We start from the raw sequence: 22,833 nt of genomic DNA, 5'->3' as shown, positions 1-22,833 counted from the left end.
TTAAATAATATACTGCTTTTCTATTCTTCCTGCCAAAATAGGTGTTTTCATATTTTCCCATATTATACTCCATCTGCCAATATTCTGCCCACTCATTTAACTTATCTAAATACCTTTGTAGACTCTTTACATCCTCCTCATAATTTATTTTCCTATCTATCTTTGTGTCATCAACAAATTTAGCAACCATACATTCAGTCCCTTCATCCAAGTCATTTATATAGATTGTAAATAGCTGAGGTCTCAGAACTGATCCCTGTGACTCTCCACTAGTTACATCTTGCCAATCCAAAAAATGTCCCATTTATCCCCTTCTCTCTGTTTCCTGTTAGCTATCCATGACAATATATTATCCCCTACATCATGAGCTCTCATTTTGTGTAGTCATTTTTTATGTGGCACTCCATCAAATACCTTTTGGAAATCCAAGTATACACCAAATCTACAGGTTCCCCTTTATCCATTTTACTTCCTCAAATAACTCTAATAAACTGGTCAAACGTGATTTCCCTTTCACAAAATGATGTTGACTCTGCCTAATTACATTAAGATTTTCTAAATGCCCTGCTATAACCTCCTTAATAACACATTCCTGTGCTCCCTAATCTACATTAGCTCTTGGCTAAGCAATGCCTCAATTTTAAAATTCTCATCCTTGTTTCCAAATCCCTCTATGGCCTTTCCCGTCTCTATCTCTATAACCTCCTTCAGCCCTCCAAAATATCTATGCTCCTCCAATCCTCCTCCTCTTGCACATCCCTTATTTTAATTCTGAACCATTGGCCGTCATGCATTCAGCTGCCAAGGCCCGAGGCTCTGGAATTCCCTTCCTAAACTACCATTCTTTCATTCTTTAAGTTGTTCCTTAAACCCCACCTCTTTGACCAAGCTTTTGGTCATCTGCCCTAATACCCCCTCCTATGGCTCAATAACAAATTTTGTTTGACAACACTGCTGTGAAATCCTTAATTGGGATGTTTTACTATGTGAAAAGTGGCATATAAATGCAAGTTGTTGTTGAAGAGCACATTGTGTTGAATTGGCTGGAAGGTAGGTGTGTCACTCTGATTGAGAAGCACTCTTGGTAATTGATGCATCTGGTCCTCGTTAGGAGAAGACAGTGGCTGCCAAGTTGAAACCATGCAGAACAACCTTTATAATACAACATTCTCCATGTGGAAATGCGGATGTACAAAACTATAGTAAATTGTCTGTGTTCTTGTGAAAACAGACGAGCTTAAGGTGCCTTCTGGCATGCTATAAACCAGAATGCAATTTTTATTTCTGTTCATTCTCTGAAAACTAACCAGAAAGCAGACTCTCTTGACTCTTGACTCTCCGAATATTCCAGATTCAAAACTGGGCTCATTACCAAGCACACAATGAAACCGATTTTCGCCACAAATGAACTGGAACGTTCTTTCTCGCCTATAAAACCAGGCAAGTGCACGGGTCAGGATTGGGAATCTCATCAATTGGTGGCTTGCACTCTCGAAATTTTTCTCAGGACAGCACAAGCTCCCACCTGATTGATTGACGGCTGCGGCTCCCCAACAATGGGATAGGGCGCGCAGGCGCAGAATGGCCCCAGGAAAGATACATCTTGCATCATTGGAATATAGTGCCCATGCGCGTTCGGTGGCTGCTGACAGACGGAGGAGAGATCGCTGTAAGTGTCTGACTGTATCTCTCTACTTGTACATCATTCTCAGTTCATTTATTTCAACATCACTTCAACAGGAAAATACTCTTAGTTCAACACATCTGTTTTTAATTGAGTTGGCGTGATATAGGTGAGGTAATCATTGAATCTTGCTGTATCATCGTGATTTTTCTTATCCATCCCTAGCCTTTGCTGCTAATTCATTTTATTGTCCCTTCGCCTGTCTTGCTGGGGTGAAAAAACACCCTCTCTACTTTGGAAATCGGCATCAGCGATAGTGTTTAAGGAAACACGGGTTGTTGGCCTTGTGCTGTGCGTTGCGGTATGGTCCTTCTGCATCATCCACATTGCTGTCTGTGTAGCACTTGACGCCTTCAGTGTTGTATTGATCCTGCATCGTTACCTATTAATTTAACATTTTGAAATGGAATACGGGGTGGGGTGAGAGGGTGGGGGAAGCTTCCCAAATTGCAATTAAACTCCTTTGTATTTTTTTCTATGAGGGTGGTGAGTCTTTGGAACTCTCTTCCTCAAAAGGCAGTGGAAGTAGAGCCTTTGAATGTTTTTAAGGCAGAGCTAGATAGATTCTTGATTAACAAAGGGGCGAAAGCTTACCGGGGTAGGCAGGAATGTGGGGTTGAGGTTACAATCAGATCAGCCATGATTTTATTGAACAGCGGAGCAAGCTCAAAGATGTCAATGGCCTACTCCTCCTAATTCGTATGTTCGTATGTATGTTTGTCCCAAGATGTATTTTTTTTCAATGTAGGTGTGTGCCAGATCGAATGACCAATGTAATGCCCATTTTCAGAGGGAGACACAACTTGCCTGATTTATTAGAGAACATTTAGTTTAATGTTGGAACTGTTTAAAGATTAAATATCCAGAGGAAGTAACATTATTTGAAACTGCCAACATGGATTTTAGAAAGGAAGATTGTATTTGATAAACCTGAATTCTTTTAAAGAGACCACAGGACACCTCAAAACACCTTACAGCCCACAAAGAATTTTTGAAGTTTAGTTGCTGTTGTAGGAAACGCAGCAACCAATTTGCGCATAGAAAGTTACTACAAACAGCAGTGTCGAAATGGCCAGATAATCTGTTTTTGTAAAGTTATTTGAAGGACAAATATTGGCCAGAACACCTAGAATAACTCCCTTGCTTTTCTTTGAAATATTGCCATGGGATCTTTTACTTCCACTTGCGAGAGCAGATGGGGCTTTGGTTTAATGTTGGTTAGTAGTTTGTACAATTGAGAGGTTGAGTAAATTGGGGCCATATTCTCTGGAGTTTAGAAGAATGAGAAACCATCTCATTGAAATAAGAAAGATTCTGAAGGGGCTTGATAGGGTAGATGCAGAGAGATTGTTTCCACTGGTTGGGGAATCTAAAACAAAGGGGCATATTCTTAGGATAAGGGGTAATCATTTAGGACTGAGATGAGGGGAAACTTTTTCACTCAAAAAGGTTGAGGGTCGTGGATCCTCCATCGTTGAATACAATTAAGATTGGGATAGACAGATCTTTGGGGTCTCAGGGAATTCAAATGCTTCTGTTTCCTTACTTTTTTTGTGAAAGTATGAATGCATTTTTTTCTACCCACAAGCTGCCTGCTATCAGATTATATGTAATATCCCTCCATTGATCAAGAGGCCAGGCAGTTAATGTAATGTCAGGCTTCTAACAATACTGCTGAATGGTTGGTTGCTAGAAGGTATGCATTAGCAATAAGGAAATGACTTTTCCTCCTCCTTTCTACCACTCTCTCTCCCCCCCCCCCCCCCCCCCCCCCACCCCATCAGACCACAACAATTTGTTATGACTCCAGAGATCAGGAAATCAGCAGAATGGGGCTTGAATCAGTGCTCTTAGTGCAGTTAATGGGCAAACACAAGGATGTGAATACTGGTTCCAAGGGAGCACCTCACAAGTGCCCGTAGGATTTGGGGTAGTAGAAACGATTGGGAGAGTTGCTCACAGAACAAGCTGCGGTGACCAAGAAAGGGATGTGATTAGCTATTAGAGACAGCAGATAACAAGCCTGAAGGTTTGGATTGTGGCAAAGCCAAAGTCTTCTAGCATAACAAATACCCGTAGGGCAATGCGAAATATCTTGATGAATAAAAATGAAAGCAGCAAAAGGAAAATTAAAAATTTTCATGCAAATTTGTTGCTCGGAGAAATCACTGAGAAAATCTACGATGGCACCTGAGCTCGGAGAAGCAGTTTGTTTTAAAGCTGCCCAGTGGCTAAATTATAGAAATACAGTATGATAAGTTTACATAAGCAAAACATTAAAATTGTGGACTTAATAACTTTTATAATAGGGAAAACATTGGTGCAAAGATGTGGCAACAGTAAGTCAAGGGATGTAGATATTGAATTTCTAATTGGTTATTAGTTGATCACCTGTAATGTTGTACATTGGGGAACATGGTCACTGTTACCAGTCTGTCTTTTTGTTGTTTTTTTTCTCTTCTGACTTTCTCTTCTATTTTGCTTCTTGCTATCACCAGTTTCTTTTTTTTTTAATGGGCAAGGATGAGTGGCATGGCATTGTGTGGTGAGAGTAGAGCTTTCCTTTGCCACAGGCTACATTTGAGGTGGGGGTTTTAGGGGAAATAGTCTTCAACAGCTCACTCTCCTAATTGCTTATGTTTCTTCTATCCACTTGCTTCTATTGTGTCCACTAGCACTTCGTTATCCTCCTTTGTCCACACCTCCCTCTTGCTTAGTTATCACTCATTCACTCTTAACCCTCAACCCACTCACTTTTTCCCCAAGTGTGGGTGGTCAGAAGCTGCCACTGCCTTCCTTTCCACTTGTTCTGTCTGTTTCCCACTAGAGTTTGCTTGTTTTCAAAATATAACTTTAAAATAAAATAAAATTAGAATGAGGAAAAAATCTCACTAGGTCACACTCTGTTGAGCTTAATCCAATTTAAGGTTTGGAGAACACAAACTACAGCAGACGATCAGAGCAGTATTACTTTCTAATGTTTCTTGCGACCTCTGAAATAAAATTTATATTTTCTTTTAAATAAAGCTTTTGAAAATTGCCCTGCATGGCAACACTGAGTAAAAAGTGCTATGAGTAGCAGGACTATGTGGAATGGACTGTACAGAAATGGACCATTCAGCACAATTAGTCTATTTTGTTGCTTATACTACATGCGAACCTCTTCCCACAATGTTTATGAATCCCTCTTTCCTTCTTCCATCAGACCTTCCCTTAAATGTGTCAATGCCATCTGCTTCAACTACATCATGTGAGAGTGGATTCACATTAGTATAGTTGACAGGGACTGATGTACCCTGGGAAATAGGTAGCCTTCACAGTTTCTATATTTCTGTTTCAGATTTCAAAATTCAAATGTAGCTTTTATATTCACAACTTTGGGCAATGATAACAGCTCAAAGTTGTCAGGCTGAGGCTTTCAAGTTTAATTTAAAAACTTGGATGAGATCGTGAAAAGACATGAGACAGTTCAGTGGACAAATTTAATCATGGTATGAAATGCTTAATTTTTTGAATTTATTTTGTTTAAACCTTTACTATGGAGAGAAGTTTCAGTTCTGGGTGGAATGGTGACATTTCAAGAAGCATTTTGAATGATTTCTTTTGTAAACCCAGTGGCCAGATTGTGAAAATAGAGGTTGATATGTTCCCACTGTAAAAAGCAGCTATTATTTTCTACACAGTGGGTACGTAGATGTGGAGTTTTCAATTGAAGTGTGCAAGCCTTATACTTTGTGCATCTTATCAATTCTCACAAATTCCTAAGAACATATTTATAATTGGAACTCGTCCACTTATTTCCTGCTTTTTAACTCTAGCCTTCAAGTGAAGCATACTTAGTCTTGGGACCATGTGCAATTCCATAGGAAATTGACTAATACAATATATAAAAAATTCTAGGTCTGTAAGGAACTCATATGCCCAAAACATTGCACCCTATTGCCCCACATTGTTATATTTTTGTCACCTTTCTCTGTAAGAAATTTTTATGTTCCTGTTTAAAATGAAAAAGCCTCATGCTAGTGCATTCCTGTGTAATTACAGACTCTTCCCACTAAGTACCATTATAATATCCACTGTCCCATGTCCACAAACAATGGTCATGATGCTTTTTGAAAACTCTTCATACATTTTTTTTTCTCAATAACTGAAATCTCCATATCCAATATTAAGGTGTCAAGTTTTGAAGTTAGTTATTTTTTTGTCCATTTTCAACAAAGATAAATTTAAATATATTTTCAATTAAGTGGCTTGCTTTAAATCAAAGTGGGTTCATGCAGCTTTAATGTTTTCTTTACAGGCCAGTCATTTCTTCTGATCAACAGTAACAAAAAAATGATTTGTGAAAAAAAAACTCTTGTTCATGTTGAGTCATCCAGATTAGCTAAAGTACTTCTGAGAATTAGAACAGAGTAACATCTCAGAAACAACAGCAAGGGAAATGATCAGTTAATCTGATTGGGTGGTATTGGTTCAGGGATAAATGATAATCAGATCACCAGGAGAACTCCCCTGTTCTTCCTTGAATAGATCTACAGGATTTTTAAGTCTACTTGAATTTACAATCAGATACTTGGATTAAAGTCTCATCTGAAGGTCAGCACCTCTGCCAGTTCAGCACTCCTTTGGTACTGCATGAAATTTGTGCTTCAAGCCTTGGAATGAGGGCTTGATCCTGAGTAAAACTGCAACCACCAAGCCAGTTTTGGTGATGGCTCCCTTCCCTGTACATAATGCTATCCTAGCTACTCCCTTTCACTCAAAATGAAAGAAGGAAAAGAAAAGTAGAACAGAAGGTGGGCAAAAGCAGACAGGAACATGAAGATGAGGGGTGGGGAGGAGAGAGACATATACTCTGTCCTCTAACATACTGTGTGCTATGCCACAGAAGATTACTATATATATGTATTAGGTCAAACATGCGCAAGGAAACCTCCTGATTATCATGTATTGCCCTCCCTCAGCTGATGAATCAGTGCTCCTCCATGTTGAACACCACTTGGAGGAAGCACTGAGGGTGGCAAGGGCGCAGAATGTACACTGGGTGGGGGACTTCAATGTCCAACTCCAAGAGTGGCTCAGTAGCACCACTACTGACCAAATGACATAGCTGCTAGACTGGGTCTGTGGCAGGTGGTGAGGCAACCAAGAAGAGGGAAAAACATACTTGAACTCATCCTCACCAACCTGCCTGTCGCAGATGCATCTGTCCATGACAGTATTGGTAGGAGTGACAACTGCCCAGTTGTCACATTGAGGATACCCTCCATCGTGTTATGTGGCGCTACCACCGTGCTAAATGGGAAAGATTTCGAACAGATCGAGCAACTCTAGACTGGGCTTCCATGAGGCACTGTGGGCCATCCACAGCAGCAAAATCGTACTCGAACACAGTCTGTAACCTCATGGCCCGGCAGATCCCCCACTCTACCATTACCATCAAACCAGGGGATCAAACCTGCTTCAATGTAGAGTACAGGAGGGCATGCCTGGAGCAGTACTGGGCATACCTAAAAATGAGGTGTCAGCCTGGTGAAGCTACAACAGGACTAGCGTGCCAAACAGCATAAGTAGCAAACGATAGAGCTAAGCGATCCCACAACCAACGGATCAGATCTAAGCTCTGCAGTCCTGCCACATCAGCCCAGAATGGTGGTGGACAATTAAACAACTCACTGGAGGAGGAGGCTCCACAAATATCCCCATTCTCAATGATAGAGGAGCCCAGAACATTAGTGCAAAAGATAAGGCTGAAGCATTTGCTACAATCTTTGGCCAGAAATGCTGAATGGATGATCCATCTCGGCCTCATCCAGAGTCTCCCAGCATCGTAGATGCCAGTCTTCAGCCAATTCAACTCTCTCCACGTGATATCAAGAAACAGCTGAAGGCACTGGATATTGCAAAGGCTATGGGCCCTGACAACATTCTTGCAATAATACTGAAGACTTGTGCTCCAGAACTTGCCTAGTCAGCTGTTCCAGTACAGCTACAGCACTGGCATCTACCCGACTATGTGGAAAATTGCCCAGGTATGACCTGTACACAAAAAGCAGGACAAATCCACCCCGGCCAATTACCGCTCCATCATCAGTAAAGTAATGGAAGGGGTCATCAACAGTGCTATCAAGCGACACTTGCTTAGCAATAACCTGCTCACTGACACCCAGTTTGGGTTCTGCCAGGGCTACTCAGCTCCTGACCCCATTACAGCCTTGGTTCAAACATGGACAAAAGAGTGGACTCCTGTCGTGAGGTGAGAGTGACTGCCCTTGACATCAAGGCCGCATTTGACAGTGTGGCATCAAGGAGCCCTAGCAAAACTGGAGTCAATGGTAATCAGAGGGCTGGGGGGGAACTCTCCACTGGTTGGAGTCATACCTAGCACAAAGGAAGATGGTTGTGGTTGCTGGAGGTCAGTCATCTCAGCTCCAAGACATCACTGCAGGAGCTCCTCAGGCTAGCGTCCTCAGCTCAACCATCTTCAACTGCTTCATCAATGACTTTCCTTCCATCATTAAGGTCAGAAGTAGGGATGTTCGTTGACGATTGCACAATGTTCAGCATCAGTTGTGAGTCCTCAGATACTGAAGCAGTCCATGTCAAAATGCAGCAAGCCCTGGACTATATCCAGGCTTGGGCTGACAAGTGGCCAGTAGCATTCGTGCCCCACAAGTGCAAGGCAATGACCATCTCCAACAAAGATTCTAACCGTCGCCGCTTAACATTTAATGGCATTATCATCACTGAATCCCCCACTATTAACATCCTGGAGGTTACCATTGACCAGAAACTGAACTGAACTAGCCATATAAATACTGTGGCCACAGGACCAGATTAGGGGCTAGGAATCCTGTGATGAGTAACTCACTTCCTGACTCACCAAAGCCTGTCCTCCATCTACAAGGCACAAGTCAAGAATGTGATGGAATACTCTCCACTTGCCTGGATGAGTGCAGCTCCTACAACACTCAAGAAGCTTGACACCGTCTAGGACAATGCAGTCTGCTTGATTGGCACATCCACAAACATTCACTCCCTCCACCACCGATACACACTGCTGCTACTGTGCATCATCTACAAGATGCACTGTGGGAATTCACCAATGCTCCATAGACAGGACCTACCAAACCCACAACCGCTACCATATAGAAGGACAAGGGCAGCAGATAAATGGGAACACCACCACCTGGAAGTTCCCCTCCAAGTCACTCACCATCCTGACTTGGAAATATATCGCAGTTCCTTCACTGTTGCTGGGTCAAAATCCTGGTATTCCCTTCCTAACAGCACTGGGTGTACCAACACTACATGGACGGTAGCGGTTCAAGAAGGTAGCTCACCAGCACCTTCTCAAGGGCAACTGGGGTTGGGCAATAAATGCTGGCCCAGCCAGCAAAGCCCACATCCCCATGAATGAATTAAAAAAAAGCTAAGCTTGGGTCCATTCAACTTGTTTTTGGCAGGAAGAGAACAACAGTAAATACTGGAAATCTTAATTAAAGGCTGATGAATGCACACCAGATATGTTCCCAGTATTCTGTAAGCATTTCAAATACCCAACAGCTCAGTGATGTGTTTATGGCACTTACTGCTTTGTTTTCTGACGAAAGTATATAGCCAGTGATATTCCTTTTGTTCATAACATTCCAAAGCGCAAACTGATTAAATCTTTATCTAAAAGAAGGGAATGAGCAGAACAGCTGCAGAATTCAGTGGGTAGACAGCCTGTGCTTTATTTTCATTGAAGCAAAGTCAATAGTTGACAAGCCATGACCTGTTTATTGAGCCCCTCTACTTTGTAACTGATGACGTTTTCAATATTGACAAACATTCAACTTAAGGTGGTAAGCCACTGGACACTAATGTAATGCATCTTTGGATGTTGAAAAGTTAGAAGATAGGACCTAGTCAAAAATTTTCAGTCTTTTTTTAAAAATCATTGCACAATTTGCTTATTTTTAAATTCCCATCCTTCTTTACAAATCCCTCCATGGCCTTGCCCTTCATTATCTCTGTAATCTCCTCTAGCCCCACAAACCCCGGGTATCTGTGTTCCTCGAATTCTGCCCTCTGGAGCATCCCCAATTTTAATTGCTCCACCTTGGTGGCCTGGCCTTCATGCCCTAAGCTCTGGAATATGTCTCCACCTTTCTATCTCGCTTTCATCATTTAAAACACTTGTTAAAACTCTTTGACCAAACGTTTGGTCATCTGACCTAATATTTCCTTTTGTGGCTTGGTGTTGTACTTTGTTTAATAATGCTCCTGTGAAGTGCCTTGGGATGTTTTATTATGTACAAATATAAGCAGTTGTTATTGGTTTGGAGAGCAATGGGAGAAGGATAAACCAGGCAACCATCAACCAATTAGTGTCTACACTATGGGCAGAATTTTGCCCTTGGTGTGGGGGCGGGTGGGGGCAGTCGGGAAGCCGACTGCCGGCCTTGATCGGGGCCGGAAGGCAATTTCACGCTGGTGGGCCAATTATGGCCCGGCCAGCGTGAAACGCGAGTGGCAGTGCTGAGCGCTGCCTGAGTGGGCGGGGGCGAAGAGTGCAAGCCGGGCGAGCGCACTACATAATCTCCCTGAGAACATGAACATAAGAACTAGGAGCAGGAGTAGGCAATTCAGCCCCTCGAGCCTGCCCCGCCATTCAATACGATCATGGCTGATCTCATTTCGGCCTCAACTCCAATTTCCCGCCCTATCCCCATAACCTTTCAACCCGTTACTAATTAAAAATCTGTCTACCTCCTCCTTAAATTTATTCAGCGTCCCGGCATCCACTGCACTCTGAGGTAGTGAATTCCACAGATTCGCGACCCTTTGAGAAAAGCAATTCCTCCTCATCTCTGATTTAAATCTACCACCCCTTAGCCTAAAACTATGGCCTCTCATTCTAGAATGCCCCACAAGGGGAAACATCTGCTCCATGTCTACTTTGTCTATCCCCTTTAGCATCTTATATACCTCAATCTCCTCTCATCCTTCTAAACTGTAGCGAGTATAGGCCTAAACTGCTTAATCTCTCCTCATAAGGCAAGCCCCGCATCTCTGGAATCTGGAATTCACTCTGGAAGAGAGCTGCCTCGGGGAGATGAAGATGTATGAAAAAAATATATTTTAAACAAAAAGTAATGAAACATGTACCCGCTTGTGTGACTTTGTCACATGAGCAGGGACGTGTTAATAATGAAAAATTAAATTTGATTTTTATTTGGTTTTTGGAAACCTCATCCCGCCTGTGGATGTGGTTTCCAAAAAAGTGCAAAGGCTGCTTGGCCTTTTCGCCTGCCCACCAACTATAAGGTTGGATGGGCAGCGAAAAAACTTCTTTTTATTGACTTATTAATGGCCTTTGGCGGGCGTGCTGCAGACTCCAGCGTGCTCACTGACTGAAATATTGCACAAGTGCGTGATGATGTCGGGATGCACGCCTGCCTGCTGAGCTAAATATTTTACCTTATGTTGTTGTTTTTGGACTCGGTGATTTTAGATGTTGCTGTTTCATGGCTATCATTGTGTTACAGCCTGAAGACTCATTTAACAGTATTAATTATCCATTGTAATGTCACGATGTTTTGCTCATCATAGCACTACAACACATTTACTGAAATACAGGAGCTCAAGAAGATGGCTCAACACTGCCTTCTCGCATCTAATTAGGAATGGACAGTAAATGCTGGCCTTGCCCGTGATGCCCATATTCCATGAATCAATTAAAAAAAAACGATGACTGGCTTGGGGTAAAAATATTACATAATCTTATTGAAATTGTAAAGTATGTAGTGAATATTTGTAATACTGTTACCTTGTATAACTTGCTTAAGGTGAACCTTGTCTTTCTTGCATTCACAGTGATGACTTTTTATTTACTCTACTGTCTTGATGGAATTTTTAGCATTTGCTGATGTTAGAACTTTTTGCCTTTTGTGGATAAGTTTAAGAATTTGTTCTTCGCACCTTATTTTTTCCTGTTATTTACAAGATTATAAAAATGCTATATATGTAGTTGTTGTGTAACAGAGTCTGAGGACTCATTTAACTCTGTCCATTAATCACCCAACATCTGAAGAAATCACCACTTGTCATGACCCAAGTCTAGCTGACCCATTCTTGTCTTTCTGTTCAAAATCACTATCAAAGTGCTGAATAAATATTTCCCTTTGACCGGCCTGAATGCAAACAAAAATCAACCTGATCCCATTGGAGGTATTTCAGAACTTGAATAATTAAATATCTAAATTAAGCAACTTGCTGAATAAATTAAATCTTTTTTCCATTTCTGACGTTTCTTTCCCTCGACTCTTCATGTCTTGCATTTGTTTGTTGTGAATTTGGTTGAGTTGAGGGGTATTCCCGTGGTGTATCTCTATCTCCCTGTGTGTCCACAGTAGCTGAATATCTACTTTCAGCTGGCAAATTTCCAACTTCAGCTCCAGGCAGAAGGGCATGTGGTGCTATAGAAAACAACATCTTTTGATTATATACCTAGAATCTTTTTTATTCGTTCATGAGATGTGGGAATCGTTGGCTAGCGTGCATTACCCAACCCTAATTGCCCTTGAAGATGGTGATCTGCCATCTTGAACCACTGCAGTCCATTTGGTGTAGGTACACCCACAGCACTGTTGGGGAGGGGGTTCCAGGATTTTGACCCAGCGACAGTGAAGGAACGGCGATATATTTCCAAGTCAGGATGGTGAGGCCTTGGAGGGAACTTCCAGGTGGTGGTGTTCCCATGTATATGCTGCCCTTGTCCTCCTAGGTGGTAGTGGTCGTGGGTTTGGAAGGTGCTGTCAAAGAAGCCTTGGTGAGTTCCTGCTTTGCCTCTTGTAGATGGTACACACTGCTGCTGCTGCACGTCAGTGGTGGAGGGAGTGAAAATTTGTGGATGGGGTGCCAATTAATTGGGGCTACTTTGTCCTGGATGGTGTTAAGCTTCATGAGTGTTGTTGGAGCTGTACTCATCCAGACAAGTGGAGAGTATTCCATCACACCCTGATTTGTGCCTTGTAGATGGTGGATCGGCTTTGAGGAGTCTGGTCGATGGTAACCCCCAGGATGTTGGTAGTGGCGGATTCAGTGGTAATGCCATTGAATGTCGAGGGGTGATGGTTAGGTTCATAGAATTATACGACATCGAAGGTGCCCATTTGGCCTATTGTACCTATGCTGGCTCTTTGATATAGCTTTCCAAGTAATTTTGCCTCCCTGTACTTTCCTCATAGCCCTTTGAGGGTGGTAGTGGTCGTGGGTTTGGAAGGTGCTGTCAAAGAAGCCTCGGTGAGTTCCTGCAGTGCCTCTTGTAGATGGTGTACACTGCTGCCGCTGCACGTCAGTGGTGGAGGGTGGTTGGTGTGTGTTGGGAGGTTTGTGGGGAGAGGTTGGAAATTAGGTGGGCGGAGGGGACTGGGGGGGTTGGCATGGTGTTCCAACATCACGCCAGGTCCAGATTTTACTGGTGGCGGACAGTAAACCAGGTGGCAATGGTATACAGTTTTTAAAAAAATTGTGACGCTCCACTAGCCACGGCCAGCCAATTTAAAAAATGCCCCACTTATCCGTACTTACTCCCTATCTGTGGATCAGTCCTCTGCCTATGCTAATATATTACTCCCAACTCCATGTGCCCATACCTTGTGTGGCACCTTATCAAATGCCTTCTGGAAATTCAAGTATACTATATCTACTGGTTCTTCTTTATCCACCCTCCTAATTACATCCTCAAAAAACTCAAATTTGTCAAACACAGTTTCCCTTTTGTAAAACCATGTTGACTTTGTTTGATCATACTTTTCTGATGAAGGAAGGCTGATGACTTTGCTGCTTAGTGGCCTGGGAGCTGTCCTGTGGCTGCCTGAGGCCTGGCGGGTCTCAACATGCAGAGGACCTTCTGCACAGGTTGCAGGAGCTTGTCTTTTTGCAGTAACTTAAGTTGCCACTGGCAGAGGGGCTGAAAAGAACTTGTCCACTGCAGGAACACCCGAGAGAAACTCCAAAAAGTAGCAGCAATAATTCGGGACAAAATTTAGTTATTTGAGCAAATGCGGGTTAATTAAGCAAAAACAGCACTAATTTGTTAAGGCAAAATCATGTTGAACTAACTTGTGTTTTTTGATGAGGTAATAGAGAGGGCTGTTGATATGGTATAAGTGGACTTCCAAAAAAACATTTGATAAAGTGCCGCACAACAGACTTGTAAGCAAAGTTAGAGCTCAAAGAAGAAAAGAGACGGTACAGCATGGATACAAGATTGGCTAAGTAACATGTAACTATTGGTTAATGGTTGTATTTTGGGCTGGAGGAAGGATTATAATGGAGTTCCTTAGGGGTTGGTGGTAGGGCTCCTGATCTTTCTGATATATATTAATGACCTAGACCTTTGTGTACAGTTCACAATTTCAAAAGTTGCGAATGTCCTCCATTATCCAAGCCAGGACATGGATACCCTCTGGAATTTCCACTAGATCCTCATGCACCTCATGCTGAATTTCCAGTCTCTGCCGCCTGAACGACTCCAAAGGCATGCCATCAGCTTGGGGCTTGTCATCAGTCTGGCTTTCAGAGCAAAGTGCTCTGTCAGTGGCTTTCACTGTGATGTCCTTCGATAGCTGGTCAAGTGCTAGTATGGTGCTCTCGTCAGGTTGTGACCCCATATCTTAAGCATGAACAAATGCCTATGATTGAAATTATCTGAGCTGGTGAAGGGTGCAGAGGGATGATGTGATGATGGATCCTCTCAGAATCCCCCCTCCTCTCCCTCAGAGGTCAGCACTGTAACCCTGGAGATGGGAGATGATGGGGTAGTGGTAATGTCATTGGACTAATAATCCAGAGGCCCAGGCTAATGCTCTGGAGACATGGGTTCAAATCCCACCACGGCAGCTGGTGGAATTTAAATTCAATTGAATAAATCTGGAATTGAAAGCTTGTCTTAGTAATGGTGACCATGAAACTATCATTAATTGTCATTAAAAACCCATCTGGTTCACTAATGTCCTTTAGGGAAGGAAATCTACCGACCTTACCTAGCCTGGTCTACATGTTGATTCTTAACTGTCCTCTGAAATGACTGAGCAAGCCACTCAGTTCAAGAGCAAATAGGGATAGGTAACAAGTGCTGGCCTTGCCAATGATGCCCACAGCTCATGAAAGAATGCTGAAAAAAAATCCTCTCCTAGTTGGCCTGCATAAGAGAACAGAAAGATCAAAGGGTTTTGCTGTTCCAAACACGAGCCTTCAGTATTGGCTTGTTTTAGCTGATGTTGCGGCTCCTCATTACCCACCTCTAACCGCTTAATGGCTGATCCTGCTGGCTGTTAATTGGCTGGTTGGCGCAAGTTTTTACTGGAACTAGGGGTAGGATCTGGAGCATCAGAGTTAACTGCCTCTGGCCCTGCCTTCTCCTCGCCGACACACAATCCTGGCTAGTTTCTCCACATAGCTGATGTCCCTCAGCCCTGGTACCTTTCCAGTAAATCTTTTCTGTACCTCGTATTATATAAGCCATTTTATAGATCACTTTAATAATTCGTGTCCGAGTCCTATAGTTTTTCTTATCGTACAGCTTTGGTTAGAAATTCTTGGTTGTGAAGTCACCTCCATAAAGGAGGAAAATAGTGGTCAAAAATATTGTGCAACCTTATTCAAATGATTTGATTTTGTGTTACTTGTTGGATCAAAAGTGGTATTTTTGGAAAGAATTGAGAAATTTAATTGTTTGGTTTCCAGCAGGTTAATTCATAGTTAGTGATTTTTGAACTGCTTTTGATTTATCACAGATTTTTAATGGGTCAAATAAATACATTTTACATCACTAGCTCCCAAGTTTTACACTAAGGATATTTGATGTCATTGAACAATGGTGGATGTATGCTAATACAAGACTTCTGAACTATATCCATTTTTAAAATTCATTTTCAATTAACTTCTTTTATTTTGACTTTGATTTCCATTAATTCAGCAGATGTTGGAGAAATAAAATATTTTCTGTAGAACAAAACTTAAAAACTTGGGAGATAATTTTTGTCTTGAATAATAACTTGCTTCCAGTACTGAATTAAGAGATCGACCATAACACATAATCCATTTCTCTCACATCTTAATTTTAATTCAAACGACATTGGGACCTTATTAAACTCAATCGTACATTATTTGCAATTGTGAATATAAATTTGAGTGTCTTGCTTAATGTGTACTCTTTGTAATAGTTTGTGTTTTGTTAGATTTGCTTAACAAAGGCCTAGTAAGTAATGTGCACATTTTTAGATTTATAATTATACATAGAATTAAAAATTAACATAAATAGACATAAATAATTCTAGATATTGAATAAGTGTGTAAATCACAAAGTATTATTTGTGAAATAAGATCTTCACAAGGATTGTGACCCAGGGTGATGAAGGAATGGAACATATTTCCAAGTCAGGATGGTGCATGACTTGGAGATGGTGCCTTTGCGCCTGCTGCCCTTGACATTCTAGGTGGAGATTTTGCAGGTTTGGGAGGTGGTGTTGAAGAAGTCTTTGTGAGTTACTGCAGTGAACCTTGTAGATGAATGCACACTGAAGTCGAGTTGTGCTGGTGGTGGAGGGACTAAATGTTTATGGCGGTGGATGTGGTGCTGATCAAATTGTTTCTAGTATGGTAGCTGTATGCTCGCACATTACACTGCAAATTATTCACTCTTGCAATTTTTGCTATATATTGACCTAGAATTCACTGGGAAGATAACAGCATGTTAAATGTAATGGTGTTATTTGTGTGTTTTAATAAAAGAAACTCAACAATTTGTGATAAGGAAAAGAGATGTTGAGAGTTGTGGAGCACCACAGATTGCTGGATGATTTATGCTGCTTTGCTGTTGCAAAAGCAGACTTTCGCCATCAACTGCCCATTGTATTTTGAGAAAATGTTGTTCCTGCTCTAAAACTAATTAAACTCGCTCTGAAAGTTAGGGCTCATATGTAATGATGTAAAGACCCTGTAATGATAAGACTTCTGCTCCTGCAATGCCACTAAACTTCAAAGGTCTACAAAAGGAACTTTCATTTCTGGAGAATCTTTTAGATTTAGAACTGTATTTTTAAAAATAAACATTTACTTTTTCTGTCTTTGCTTCTGTCTCTATTTTCTTTTCTGGATTTAATTTGACTCCATACCCTTAAAAGGAAAATGGGGGAATTAGATTGTTAATCCCATCATTCATCAAAGTCCCATATACCCCTTGTCCACACCTCCCTGTTATTGACTTGTACATACAGTAGTTTGCAGCTCAAAACATTTTGAAGCTGAAGACTAAAAGATGAGGAAAAGAAATTAAACTAATGAGGCACGTTCCAGCAAATTCTGAGTTGTAGTGCCATGCTGAATCAGTTGGCTAGGTTGCACATTTCTCCCCAGGAAAGGAGGGAAATCTTCGGTACAGATCACTCTGGGTTGTCTTGTGCATTACAGCTGGATACATTGCAACATTAGCACATGGCGTGTCTCAATTGGGAAATGGATTGTGATGCAGGAGAAATAGGGATTTAATAATATACTAGCCATTGACTAAAGCAGTCCAACAGTTGCTTTACCATTTCTTATATATTTAATATTGAAAATTCATTATTCATAGGCTGAGATTATTGCAACAGCAATATTCGAAAATAAAATTAAATCTGAAATATAATTTACTCCAATACATCTGAAATTGAAAATAAAGTTGTGATTTTTTTTAAAAGATTACAAATAACCAGTGGCCATCTTTTTTTTACACCTTGATTGCCTTTAATATTCCTAGTTTTCTGCAGACTAAAGTGTGTCAACTGCTGGTGTATATATCAAATTCCCTTGCAACCAATTTAAAACACTACATGCGTTGTACACCTTTTTGAATCGGTTAATATTACATTCATTCATTCTGTTTAGAGAATCTTATAAATTTTATAAGACAGAAATCAGCCCCCCTTGCTTGACTTAACTCCTGATTAACAAAGAGAGCACCAGGAAGTTTAATTTTTCAACTTTCTTTCCAAAGTTTCTACCATCATCCATCAACTATTTCCTTTTTTATGTTTGGAAGATGGAAAATGATGTGCCACAAATGTAAATGTCTCAATTTTTTTCCATCAACAGTATCCCCCTCCCACCCACCTCAGCACCAACAGAGAATGGTTTCAAATGCAGATAAGCCAATACGTCATGCTTTTCTATACCCCTTCAGCACACAATGTACATGAAGCACTCTATTTGTTCCAAATATATACTTTGTGCTGGCTTACAAACTGCATAATTCCATTCTGAAGTAAAGTAGCTAAGTGGGTTTCTACCAATTTTGCCCTAAGGGATGATTTCACACTTCAAATTGAAGTGTAAGTTATAAGGGGCAGAATTTTCTGGCTGACACGAGGGTGGTGGAGCCCGCACGTCAGCGCTTAAAATGTCACGCGAGCGTCCCGATGTCAGCGCGTGGCATCGCGATATTTCAGTCGGCAGGCGTGCACAGCAGCGGGATGCGTGCCCGCCATGAATTAAAGGCCTCGTTAAGGCCCTTAACTTGCCAATTGTTGAGGATTTTTAGGGGCCCGTGTGAACTTCGGGTCAGCGCACGGGCCCAACGGGCTGGCAGGTAGGAGATTTTTTAATAAAACTCATCCACTGGCAGGATATCTGGACTCAGAGGGGTTGTTCATGTTTTCCACGAAGTTTTAATTGCAGAAAGTGTTTTAAGGTTGCCTGTTTGATTGTTACCAATTCACATCGATTTCAGAGAGCTTTTTGTGTACTTTGCAACAAATCTGCAGACAATAATCTTTCTCGGGCCTGCAGCTTTCTGGAGGCCTCCATTTAGCCTGGGGGTATGGGTTCTGACATCTCCACTGGAGGCAGCTCCTCTGAGGAGGAAGGGAGGGATAATAAGGAGGAGGCCAGGACTGGACAATCAGCCTCCAGGGGAGCTACCTTTGGGAGGCCAGGCACAAGGGACGCAGGGCCAAGAGGTTGTCCAAGGTGGAAGGGGCTGCAGAAGACGCCACTATCCTGCTGCCAGGGTATACAGGCGGTGAAGCAGCTACCTCAATATGACTGAGGTGCAGTGCCGAAGGAGGCTCCGACTCTCAAGGCAGACAGTCAACTATATCTGTCAGATGATTGGCCCTGAGATCTCCCCTAACTGTGTGGGTGAACACCCCATGCCAGCGGCTCTGAAGCTCACAGTTGCCCTCCACTTCTATGCCTCTGGCTCCTTCCAGGGCTCAGTGGGTGATCTTTGCGGTGTCTCCCAATCAACTGTCCACACTTGTGTCAAGCAGGTTACAGACACTCTATTCAGACGGGTATTGACCTTCATCCACTTCCGCTGCGACCAGGCAAGTCAGACACAGCGAACCAGAGGCTTCGCGGCCATTGCTGGCTTCCCCCGCGTCCAGGGTGCTATAGACTGTACACATGTGGCCATCAAGGTGCCAGCAGGTGAGCCTGGTGTCTTCGTCAACAGGAAGGGCTTCCACTCCATGAACGTGCAGATAGTGTGTGATCACAGGATGCACATTTTACAAGTCTGTGCAAGGTACCCAGGCAGCTCCCACGACGCCTACAACCTCAGACACTCCCAGGTGCCGGGGCTGTTCAGTGCTCCGGCTTGGCTGGATGGTTGGCTTGTGGGTGACGAGGGCTATCCCCTTAAAAGGTGGCTCATGATGACTCTCTGCCATCCAAGAACAGAAGCTGAGCAGCGGTACAATAGGAGCCACGGCACCACAAGGCCTGTGGTGGAGAGAGCCATCAGTCTTCTCAAGATGCACTTCCGTTGCCTGAACCGCTCAGGGTGCGCACTCCAGTACCCCCCAGATCGCGTCTCTGATAGTGGTAGCAAGCTGCGCTCTCCACAATCTTGACGATGAAGACCTTGACGCAGTGGATGAGGCTGCACATGATGTATTCAGCAGTGGCTCAGAGGATGAGGAAGCACAGGGCAATGATGAGGGGCAGCACGCTGACCCGCTACTACACCAAGGAGGCAGGGACACCTGGGACACTTTAATCCAACAGACCTTCAGCTAGCTCCACACACATGGACCAGTATTGCCTGGCACTTCCACATGTGGCACTTAGGTGCTACATCTTCCACCTCATCAGCTGCAACTAAGGGCTTAGTACAGAAACATCAATGTCCACTCAAACACTCATGATATTTCTGTGAAAAAGACAAATGCAGCACAAAGGAGACACCCTCAGCCATGGTCAGAAACGTGAACTTTATTATGCCCAACATATAACAGAAACGTCTCTATTGCAAACATAAGTATATTTTTCCCTATTCTAAGGCCAACATAAAGTCACCAGTGACATACCCATTGAGTGCCTAACGTGCCTTGTGCTTTCATTTGTGGATGTTACGTCGAGGTGTCGCTCCATCGGTTGGAGTGGCTCGTGAGACAGCCTGCTGACTCTGCTGTCCTGTTGGCGTCAATGACCTTGGCGGGCGTCCTCTGGCCTGTGGAGCCTGTGATGGCCCTGCCTGGGAGGGAGTGGCCTGTTGCAGAATTGGCACCTCCTCAGTTGTCACAGCCTCAAAGGAAGCAATGTTGACTGGCAGAGGGGCTGAGGAGCTGCTGCCCTCATCCGGAGCATCCTGAGAGGAGCTCGCAGCGAAGACAGGTAGCTGCTGTGCCGACATGAGGTCACATTGGACCTACCTGTTCACCGCAGATGCATGGGCACCAAGTGCCGACGCTTGGTGCCCACAACATCTCCCACATTGGAAATGACCACCCGTGGCCAGTACCGCTGTGAGGGCTTGCAGGTCAGAGCGTAACCCAATCAGAAGATTCTCCATCTGATCGAACCCCCTCTCCATGAGAGTCGCCAATCTCTCAGTGGAGGAAGCCTGAAGCTCTGCCCTGAGGTTCATGCCTTCACATGCACTCTGTCTGAACTCCTCCATTGGAGAGACCAACTGAAGCACACCCTCATGCAACCCTGCCAGATGCAAATGCGATTCCTGCCACTTGTCCTGCAGCTGCTGCATTGGGGACAACTCCCAGAGGCACGTCATCAGTGCCAGACTCAGCATGTGCCTGGTTCCCTGCAGCCCTCCAGCTGCTGACGCCATCGGCACTCTCTGTCCCTACCATCTCCTCCAGCGATTGTGAAGTGTCCTCTCCACTGTGACCCGGGACACTAGCCGACCATAAATTCCCCACCGAGGTGTTTGTGTCTGCGCTGGTGCCTGGCTGGCTGAAATGATGTGCTGCAAGTTGCACGTCTTGAGCCTCAGGTGTGGAGGGGGGGCTGCAGTGTCTTTGGGCGTGGCCATGTGGTGGTGATGCTGAAATTAACAACAAGGACAGCGCACCAGTTAGCGTACAGTCAGTTAAACCTTTCATCCCTTTCCCCCCAAGCCTCATAAGTCGCTCACCCTTCAAGACCCTAAGGAGACGAACATTGGTGGGGTGGAAAAGAGTCAAGAGGAGGCTCAAACATTAAACGTACATGCAGACAGGCTGGTCAGATGGCCTGAGGAATGCCACATGGCATGTTATGTGCCACTGGAGTAGGGAGAATGCAGAGGTACCTGACCTGGATGCATGCTGGCCTGGAGAGTTGCGGTGCTGAGGAAACATCGCAAACACTTGCGACATTTGCCGTGGAGCACAGGAGATTGATAGGTCACATTATTGGCCTTTATACCGTTAGGAGGGGCATAGACCGGGTGAGCAGAAGGCAACATTTCCCCTTGGCGCAGGGATGAGTAACGTGGTGGCATTTATTTAAGTTGAGTGCCATAAGGTTGACAGGTGAGGTGCTGAGGACCTTTTGGACAGAGTATTGTGGGGTGCACTGGCTGAAAGGGTGGTGGGTGTTCCAACCCCCCTAAGATATAATAAGTCTTTGGCTGTGCAGCAGCGATGCCATGGCATGTTAGGCCATGGGGACAGTGGTCACAAATGGGATAAGGTGACTTTGGAAGGTGGTGGAGACGTGATTCCTCAAGGGGACGAGGGACCTTTGTGTATGACCTACATGTCAGAGTGTCTCAGTCTGTGAATGAGCAGCGTTGCAGCATTAACAATTGCAGCAGCCATCAGTGGTTTGGATGGTGGGCAGACAGAGCGGATGGGACTGTGGCCCTTAAATACCTGACCGCTGGACCCCAGCCTCGCTGCCCTGGTCACCTGCCTCCTCCCCAGCTCCATGGCCTGCTCCTCAAAGGTCGTGAGGCACTGGAGCAGGGCATCCCCACCTCCAGTCCTCTGGCGCTCCCACTGATTGTGTTCAGTTTTTGCCTGCAGAACAGAGAAGAGGATTTATTGGGGCTGATCGCTCATGTACTCTGCACGCGCACGCCGCACCCCAACCACAGTGGCCCAACTAAGGCCTCCAGTGGCTCCTGTCCACACTTCTGGAGATCAGTTCCCAGAAGATAGTACGGCTGCTCCCAACCCCCTCCCCCAACGGCCACCTTGGACACATTCGGCGTCCATCACTTGGAATAACACACAGGCCTTAGCGCCCATGGCAAGGAGGTGCAACTAGGTGTGGCGCTGAGGCCAGCAGATGGCACTTGGCCACGACACCTTGAGACTCTCCTTCCACCATCTCATCACCATCAATAAGACATGTGTTGGAGTTCTGAGTATGTGTCTAGCTGCCTCCTCTGCAGGTTGCCCCCAGACTACTCAGATGTGACAAACACCAACATATGCTGCGTGGAGAACCCATCTTCTCCTCAACTGCTAAGGCTGATGTAAGCATGGCCAGTACCCGTTTGCCTACCCAGCGTGTGCCAAATGCCCATTGCAGTAACGACAGCAAGACGTGGGTGCGCTCAAAGGCTAAGGCTACCTTCTGGGTCAAATGGCCATGGTACTCATCCTTCCAGAGCGCAGCAAATCATTGAATCTCTTGCGGCACTGGGTCCCAGTGCGCCGCACATCATCATGGGCGCTTACAGAGTCACAACCTCCTCCCACGCCTGGCTGGTGACATGGGGGGCCCTCCTCCTCCCATCATTTGGATACAATATATCCCGACGGCTGGACACCTCTTGGAGGAGGAAGCGAGGCATGCATCGGAGAAGCGAGGGGCACACTGGCCCCCCGCTGGCCTCTCCTGCAGCCTGCCCCCCTCCTCCTGCTCATGCTCCTGTCCTGTGACAG

General features: G+C 44.1%; 1 protein-coding gene across 5 annotated transcripts in view; it reads left to right on the top strand.

Moving 5' to 3' along the window:
* Window positions 1–1,623: 1,623 nt before the first annotated feature.
* The window catches only part of dync1i1a (dynein cytoplasmic 1 intermediate chain 1a), a 326,943-nt gene continuing 305,733 nt past the window's right edge, over window positions 1,624–22,833 (top strand). For 2 of the 5 annotated variants that reach the window (XM_078538780.1, XM_078538775.1), the window contains exon 1: window positions 1,624–1,669. Coding sequence is in view for 2 of the 5 variants with exons in the window: in XM_078538777.1 (XP_078394903.1) it covers window positions 11,420–11,433 (14 nt within the window). In the remaining 3 variants the exon portion in view is untranslated. Of the gene's footprint in view, window positions 1,794–11,281; window positions 11,434–22,833 lie in introns of all 5 variants that reach the window. The other 3 variants (XM_078538777.1, XM_078538778.1, XM_078538779.1) reach the window with 3 other exon arrangements.

The sequence above is a fragment of the Cetorhinus maximus genome, chromosome 3 (genome assembly GCF_964194155.1).
Source record: "Cetorhinus maximus chromosome 3, sCetMax3.hap1.1, whole genome shotgun sequence".
NCBI classification, from domain to species: domain Eukaryota; kingdom Metazoa; phylum Chordata; class Chondrichthyes; order Lamniformes; family Cetorhinidae; genus Cetorhinus; species Cetorhinus maximus.
This window is presented reverse-complemented; position numbering and strand designations above follow the sequence as displayed.